The following is an 8,702-nucleotide window of genomic DNA, read 5'->3' on the forward strand; positions in this document are numbered from 1 at the left end:
GTGTCTGCAATTTTGATGATGAACACAACACTTAATATGAGGGATTTAAAAAAGAAAATATTTTCCAAGTATTAAATTCATTTTAAAAAACAAACACAGATTTTTAGCTTGTCCACCCTGTTATTTTCGACTACTGTCCCTTTAAATGAAAAAAGGGAATTTATATCTTACTAAACAGCTGACATCATTTCCTTAAAGGGGAAGATGAATGAGACACTCTTGTTTTGTGAATTGTCTGTTTTTGCTTATTTTATCTTTCCATACTTCATGTCCACCCTGAATATATATATATAAAGTACATAGAAATTCTTATTTGTAAAAGTACCATCAAAAAAAAAAAAAAAAAAAAAAATCAAATTCTTTGACAAATCTTCTGTTACAGACTGTTACAGCGGATTTTAGGTCAAATGTCCTCCCTGTTAAAGTCAAAAGGCTGGACACATTAATGTACATCGTGATGGTGACAGTAACTGATGTTTAAGTTGAAGAAGTGGTGTATTTAAGCTTTTTAAGATGTTAAATATGAAAGTTTACATATTCATAAATATTTACATGTACATTTTTGTATATTATATATTAAATTATTCTTCATTTGTCCCTTACGGTGTGGACATTTTTGGTCCACCTTCTCACCTTCTTTAATTTGCTCATAATTGCTTGATTTTATGTACATAAGGTTGTATATACCATATATTTATATAACAAAATTATTTTCACGTTTTACAGCTCACTGTTATGATTACACAATAATTAATTTCAATTATTACTATTATGTTTATATTAAGTGTTCTGATGTCCAAAAGGCACAGAATCCCAGGAATGAACCAAAATATTTCTTACTCAGGTGTGCATAGGTAGGATTTCTTTTACAGGTAAAATACACCAAAAAAGAGATTTATTTATTTGCTTTATTTTTCTTTCAACTGTGGGAACTGTACAAACAAAACATTTGCTTTCATGCTAAATGCAAATGAATTTTAGTTTTCTCTTCTTGGATCCTAAAATAAATTATACTTGATAAGATGTGCACTTGACAAGGACTTAGTTTTATTAAGAAGAGTCTATGAGAAGTTCCTCCAGACATTTATTAACCAACTCAAACAAGAAATCAATACACCGCAAAAAAAACAAACAAAAAAAAAAAAAAAATACACCTAATAAAAATAAAAACACACCAATTACACCAATGATATGAAAATAAAAAGACGACTAGGAAACATTTGCAAGGATTCCTGTTTTATACAACATAAAGCTCTCTCAGATTCAGACATGAACGGGTGAACGAAGTCTCGAGTGACGATGATGATGATGATGATGATGATGATGATATTACAATCAGACGAGTGTGAAGCAGGTCTACAGTGTCTGTCCATCCTTTCACATTCACATACATGTAGAGTCAACACACAGCCACAAAATAAATAAAGCAGTGCTGAACTATTCTGCAGGATACGAGCTGAGGATCACACACAGGACTAGGGAGAACAAGCTTGAGGAGTTTGTATAAAAGCCCGGTGTGAGGAGGAGTTAGGAGCCCATGCGTGTTGTAGTGGTTTTCTTGTCTGAGAAGAAGCTCCTGAGGAGAAGCACCTGACTGATGCTGACCACCAGCAGGATGAAGGCCTCTCCGATGGACCAGAAGGCCACTCTGGTGTTCAGATCCTCGGCTCGACTGCGGCCCTGAGCCTCTCGCAGACGGAAGTGTGTCTGATAGTCGATCACAGACTTCAGCGCCTCGTGGATGGACACGCAGGCGGACTCCATCTGAAACACAGCATCAGCATCAGACAGCGTCTCAGCAGCTGCTCACAGATGACTCACAGAATCATTACAGCACTAGTATTATCAGCAGCTAAAACTGCTCTGAAGTCAGTTATTTCTATCTTTTCTGGCCAAATGAATGTTTGGAAATGCAAACTGATATTTCCTACTGACACACTACAGCAAAAGATAGAAATAACTGACTTCAGACCAGTTTTAGCTGCTGATAATACTAGTGCTCTAATGTTTTTGGCGATCACATGCTAAATAAATGTTCCTCTGCCAGATGATGACTGAAAGCACAGATCTGATCAGAATAATCCAGCGAAGGGAACTCATCACCTGTGTTAAAGCGGTCACTCGGTTCTCGCTGGGGAAAAGCGGAGGGTCGTCGCCGACTTGAAAGTCGAAGTACACGGTCTTGTGTGTGAAGGTGGAGAACTCGTTGCTGAAGCAGAACTTGAACGTGCCGTTTCTGGAGGCGGTGAAGGTGAAGCTGTCGTACTGCTTCTTCATCTCTTTATAGAGGACCGTCCCGTCCGGATCCTCCAGACGACAGTCCACATCATAGTGACCCCCAGTGACCACCTGCAGAGAGACACAGACCGCTCAGAGCTCACATCTCCAGCAGGAAGACGTTATAAGACCACAATATACTCTTACGAAGATGTTTGTTCAATAACGAGATCACGTCTAACTCTATTACTATTAGTATTCCTTAATATTGATCATTTAAACACACTGATCTCTGCATCATCTCAGCATCAGAATCACTGATCTAACTCTAAAACTCGGCTGTAACTCTATGCAGTCGTCGCTCGGCTCTAACTCTCTGCCATCGTCGCTCTGCTGTAACTCTATGCATTCATCGCTCTGCTGTAACTCTATGCATTCATCGCTCTGCTGTAACTCTATGCAGTCGTTGCTCTGCTCTAACTCTATGCTGTCACACTGATCTAACTCTATGCAGTCGTCGCTCGGCTCTAACTCTATGCTGTCAAACTGATCTAACTCTATGCAGTCGTCGCTCGGCTCTAACTCTATGCCATCGTCGCTCTGCTGTAACTCTATGCAGTCGTTGCTCTGCTCTAACTCTACGAAGTCGTCGCTCGGCTCTAATTCTATGCTGTCAAACTGATCTAACTCTATGCAGTCGTCGCTCGGCTCTAACTCTATGCATTCGTTGCTCTGCTGTAACTCTATGCAGTCGTTGCTCTGCTCTAACTCTATGCTGTCACACTGATCTAACTCTATGCAGTCGTCGCTCGGCTCTAACTCTATGCTGTCAAACTGATCTAACTCTATGCAGTCGTCGCTCGGCTCTAACTCTATGCCATCGTCGCTCTGCTGTAACTCTATGCAGTCGTTGCTCTGCTCTAACTCTACGAAGTCGTCGCTCGGCTCTAATTCTATGCTGTCAAACTGATCTAACTCTATGCAGTCGTCGCTCGGCTCTAACTCTATGCAGTCGTCGCTCTGCTGTAACTCTATGCAGTCGTTGCTCTGCTCTAACTCTATGCTGTCACACTGATCTAACTCTATGCAGTCGTCGCTCGGCTCTAACTCTATGCTGTCAAACTGATCTAACTATGCAGTCGTCGCTCGGCTCTAACTCTATGCCATCGTCGCTCTGCTGTAACTCTATGCAGTCGTTGCTCTGCTCTAACTCTATGCAGTCACACTGATCTAACTCTATGCAGTCGTCGCTCTGCTGTAACTCTATGCAGTCGTCGCTCTGCTGTAACTCTATGCAGTCGTCGCTCTGCTGTAACTCTATGCAGTCGTCGCTCTGCTGTAACTCTATGCCGTCGTCGATCTGCTGTAACTCTATGCCGTCACACTGATCTAACTCTACGCAGTCGTCGCTCGGCTCTAACTCCATGCAGTCACACTGATCTAACTCTATTCCATCATCACTCTGCTTTAACTCTATGCCGTCGTCTCTCGGCTGTAACTCTATGCCGTCACACTGATCTAACTCCATGCAGTCACACTGATCTAACTCTATTCCATCATCACTCTGCTTTAACTCTATGCTGTCGTCGCTCGGCTGTAACTCTATGCCGTCGTCGCTCGGCTGTAACTCTATGCCGTCGTCGCTCGGCTGTAACTCTATGCCGTCGTCGCTCGGCTCTAACTCTATGCAGTCACATTGATCTAACTCTATTCCATCATCACTCTGCTGTAACTCTATGCTGTCGTCGCTCTGCTGTAACTCTATGCAGTCGTTGCTCTGCTGTAACTCTATGCCGTCGTCGATCTGCTGTAACTCTATGCCGTCACACTGATCTAACTCTACGCAGTCGTCGCTCGGCTCTAACTCCATGCAGTCACACTGATCTAACTCTATTCCATCATCACTCTGCTTTAACTCTATGCCGTCGTCGCTCCGCTGTAACTCTATGCCGTCACACTGATCTAACTCCATGCAGTCACACTGATCTAACTCTATTCCATCATCACTCTGCTTTAACTCTATGCTGTCGTCGCTCGGCTGTAACTCTATGCCGTCGTCGCTCGGCTGTAACTCTATGCTGTCGTCGCTCTGCTCTAACTCTATGCAGTCACACTGATCTAACTCTATTCCATCATCACTCTGCTGTAACTCTATGCTGTCGTCGCTCTGCTGTAACTCTATGCTGTTGTCGCTCGGCTGTGACTCTATGCTGTCGTCGCTCGGCTGTAACTCTATGCCGTCACACTGATCTAACTCTATGCCGTCGCTCTGTGTACCTGGAACTCCAGTGTGCACTTAGTGCCGATGGTGATGTCCTCATAGAAGCACTGCTTGGCGTTGTCTGGCAGCTCGAAGGTGAGTTCTGACGCGCGGATCCAGCCGAACATCAGCGGCGCACACAGCAGCAGAAACCAGGCCATGTTCTCCCTCAGGTCCGCGGAACCACCACTGCACAGAGCTGCGAGGAGACACAGATTGCTGTCAGAAACAGCAGCTCATCAGGCAGCGTTCAGAGATTATGATTATATATGCAGCAGATCAATATGAGGAGCGGCGAACGCGGATGTGGATCAAGCGGCGGTTACGCGACACAAGCTCGCGCTCATCGCGTTCAAACACCTCCGTGAGCGTAAATATTACAATAAAGATCAATTTGCTGTTCTAAATCATCATCTTTACAGCGAATAACAATGGATAGTGATGACTGCGGCTTACCTCGAAAGCGAACCGGAAGCAGGAACTTGTTTGACGACTCAGTGACACTGCACGTACGTGCGTGACTACGTCACTGTGGCTTTTCCGCAGTCTTATGCTACGTCTACATTAATCTGGATAGATTTAAACCGCGTTTTCGTTTTAAAACGCTCTTCGTCCACATTAGAATTTTCCAAAAGTGTCTCCACACAGAAACCTCAGAAACATCAGAAAACGTTACATTCGCTTTCTGCGCATGCGTAAAGCCTAAAAAAAAAATCATCCCTGCAGATGATACACGGAGCAGACATGAGACGTTTTCATGCATTTTTCCCATTTTATTTATCTTATTTACGAAAAGAGCTCACCATTCACTGACGTGTTCAGGTGGAACACACTCACGATTGTGTGTCTGATTTAAAACATACAGCCCTCATGTTTTATCCCAAATAGCGATCGCGATCTTGCAGGACTGTGATATGAAGAGTGTATAAGTAACACATCTGTAGCAATAGTAGGAAAGTGCATAGCTCATAACGTGCACAATACCGGTATAAACACGGATATCTATTGCTTTAATATGCGTCACATGACTAAACTTTTTTTTTTTCAAAAGCCTCTGTTTTCCTTAAAATCTACGTCTCAGTGTGGACAGAAGGCCAAAACGGAGAGAAAAAAAATTTTTTTCTCACGAAAACATTTGTGTGGACAGGTTTGGGCAAAGATATATCAAAATGTATTTTAAAATAAATTACCAAATATCAAAATAGATCATAAAATACAGCAGCCACACACCATGTATCAAAATAAACAACTTATTTTATGTATTTTAAAAATACTAAGAAATACTTTTACAAGGGAACATGAAATTTCTTCGCAAACCTTCCATCAGTTGCTCTCTCAGATCTGTTCTTCACCATTACACTGACTCTGATGAAGTGAAGAATGGTGGATAGCTTCAGCTTTTCTCTGCCAGAGTCATGCAATACATCTGATATAACCAGTTAACAGTTCAAATGTTCACATATCCCTGTGATCTCGTAGATCAAGATTTGTTTAAAAGTAACCAACAGTTGTAATGTTTAATAGTTTGCGAATGACTCATGATTGTTTCCTAATTTAGTTTCTTGGTGTTTGCTACTTTACATCAGCAACACTGACTCAATGACAAACAAGTCATTCATAAGAAGACGACTGATGGCACCTGTGTTCATACCAGCACGTGTCTAACTAATTCATCATCTGAATGTTAATCATAAATATTATAATATATTATGTGTCAGGTGTGCAATGGCATGCAAAACCATGATCCTACCAAGCAGCTACTTCAATTAGGGTACAATATTCAGCATCAAACATTTATTTATCAATCACTGGACACCTGTTTGGAAGTTGAAAACTAACATATTTGGTTTTCAACAATTATTCAATAATCAATATGTTTTGTTTGTAAATGTGCTCAGAAACATAATCAGAAAGTATACAGAAGGAGTATTAACCCAACACCAAAAACTGAATCTAATGAGAGCCATAGAAGTATAGAGGACACACACACACACACACACACACATTAATAATGTAGAAACAACATTTACTTATAATCCAAAAGAATACTACAATACTACTATGGGTGAATGTGGGTGAGAAAGTAAATTGTGTGTCTGTGTGTGTGTGTGTGTGTGTGCGTGTCTGTGTGTGTGTGTGTGTGTGTGTGTGTGTGTCTGTGTGTGTGTGTCTGTGTGTGTGTGTGTGTGTGTCTGTGTGTGTGTGTCTGTGTGTGTGTGTGTGTGTGTGTGTGTGTGTGTGTGTGTCTGTGTCTGTGTGTGTGTGTCTGTGTGTGTGTGTGTGTCTGTGTGTGTGTGTGTGTGTGTGTGCGCGTGTGTGTGTGTCTGTGTGTGTCTGTGTGTGTGTCTGTGTGTGTGTGTGTGTGTGTGTGTGTGCGTGTGTGTCTGTGTGTGTGTGTGTGTGTGTGTGTGTGTGTGTGTGTGCGTGTGTGTGTGTGTGTGTGTGTGTGTGTGTGTGTGTGTGTGTGTGTCTGTGTGTGTGTGTGTGTGTGTGTGTGTGTGTGTGTGCTGATCTGAGGACCTCCGGTGTGTCAGTGCAGGGCTCTGAGAGATGACCAGCAGAGAGCAGTATTCAGCAGCTCTGTGTAGTGATGATGATGATGATGATGATGATGACGTGGCATCCGAGCTGTCACAAACACCCTTCCTCCTCCCCCACAGACAGCATGGCCTCAGTACATCACACAGAGCACTACAGTGAGGACCATTCCTGTCTGTGACAGCAGGTTCTTCAGGCCTTGGTTCATTCACAGTTTCTGGGTTGATGTTTGTGTGTTGTTTGTTTTTCTGTTGACTTTGTTGAAAAAAAAAAAAAAAAATTAACCCCTTTAAGACTTTATTCATTTAGAAACTCTTAATTTACTAACTGCTTGTTTTCTTAAAAAAAAAACACTAGTTTCTCTATTCATTTTGTATTCTCTGTCTGTTTTTTTAATTTATTTATTATATAATTAAAACCTAAACCTTGCTACATGAACTGTGTTAAGCTAGTTCATTCATCACTCTTTTGTTGATTCAGATTGCTTCTGTTATCCTAAATGACTAAATCCTCACAATTATGTTCCTTCTTAGAGAATAATGGTATATGTGAGGATTTCCAGTCAAGATTTAGACCGTATCATAGTACTGAAACTGCTCTCCTTAGAGTTACAAATGATCTGCTCTTATCATCTGATCGTGGGTGTATCTCTCTATTAGTTTTATTGGATCTTAGTGCTGCGTTTGACACAATTGACCACAACATTCTTTTGCATAGACTTGAACGCTTTGTTGGCATCAGTGGAAGTGCATTAGCATGGTTTAAATCGTACTTATATGACCGCCATCAGTTCGTAGCAGTGAATGAAGATGTATCATATCGATCACAAGTGCAGTATGGAGTACCTCAAGGCTCAGTACTAGGGCCACTACTCTTCACGCTTTATATGTTACCCTTGGGAGATATCATCAGGAAACATGGTGTTAGTTTTCACTGTTATGCTGATGATACTCAGCTCTATATTTCCTCGCAGCCCGGTGAAACACACCAATTTGAAAAACTAATGGAATGCATAGTCGATATAAAAAACTGGATGACGAGTAATTTCTTACTGCTAAATTCAGAAAAAACAGAGGTGTTAATCATAGGGCCTAAAAACTCTGCTTGTAATAACCTAGAACACTGTCTAAGACTTGATGGTTGCTCTGTCAATTCTTCGTCATCAGTTAGGAACCTAGGTGTGCTACTTGATCGCAATCTTTCCTTAGAAAGCCACGTTTCTAGCATTTGTAAAACTGCATTTTTTCATCTCAAAAATATATCTAAATTACGGCCTATGCTCTCAATGTCAAATGCAGAAATGTTAATCCATGCATTTATGACTTCAAGGTTAGACTATTGTAATGCTTTATTGGGTGGTTGTTCTGCACGCTTAGTAAACAAACTACAGCTAGTCCAAAATGCAGCAGCAAGAGTTCTTACTAGAACCAGGAAGTATGACCATATTAGCCCGGTCCTGTCCACACTGCACTGGCTCCCTATCAAACATCGTATAGATTTTAAAATATTGCTTATTACTTATAAAGCCCTGAATGGTTTTGCTCCTCAGTATTTGAATGAGCTCCTTTTACATTATACTCCTCTACGTCCGCTACGTTCTCAAAACTCAGGCAATTTGATAATACCTAGAATATCAAAATCAACTGCGGGCGGCAGATCCTTTTACTATTTGGCGCCTAAACTCTGG

At 41.4% G+C, this 8,702-nt stretch overlaps 1 protein-coding gene across 2 annotated transcripts; it reads right to left on the minus strand.

Annotated features, from left to right (window-relative positions):
* Positions 1-890: 890 nt before the first annotated feature.
* LOC113106914 (transmembrane emp24 domain-containing protein 7-like) lies at positions 891-5,075 on the minus strand. 2 transcript variants are annotated; one of them, XM_026268952.1, is made up of 4 exons: positions 4,934-5,075; positions 4,495-4,676; positions 2,104-2,349; positions 891-1,764 (listed from the first exon to the last, which is right to left on the minus strand). In XM_026268952.1, exons 2-4 carry the CDS (start codon positions 4,636-4,638, stop codon positions 1,528-1,530), a joined length of 627 nt encoding a protein of 208 aa, XP_026124737.1. In that variant the 5' UTR covers positions 4,639-4,676; positions 4,934-5,075; the 3' UTR covers positions 891-1,527. The 2 variants fall into 2 exon arrangements, with proteins under 2 accessions (XP_026124737.1, XP_026124736.1); XM_026268951.1 differs by having other exon boundaries at positions 4,495-4,696; positions 4,934-5,034.
* Between the last annotated feature and the right edge of the window lie 3,627 nt (positions 5,076-8,702).

This window comes from Carassius auratus, chromosome 8, assembly GCF_003368295.1.
Source record: "Carassius auratus strain Wakin chromosome 8, ASM336829v1, whole genome shotgun sequence".
NCBI classification, from domain to species: domain Eukaryota; kingdom Metazoa; phylum Chordata; class Actinopteri; order Cypriniformes; family Cyprinidae; genus Carassius; species Carassius auratus.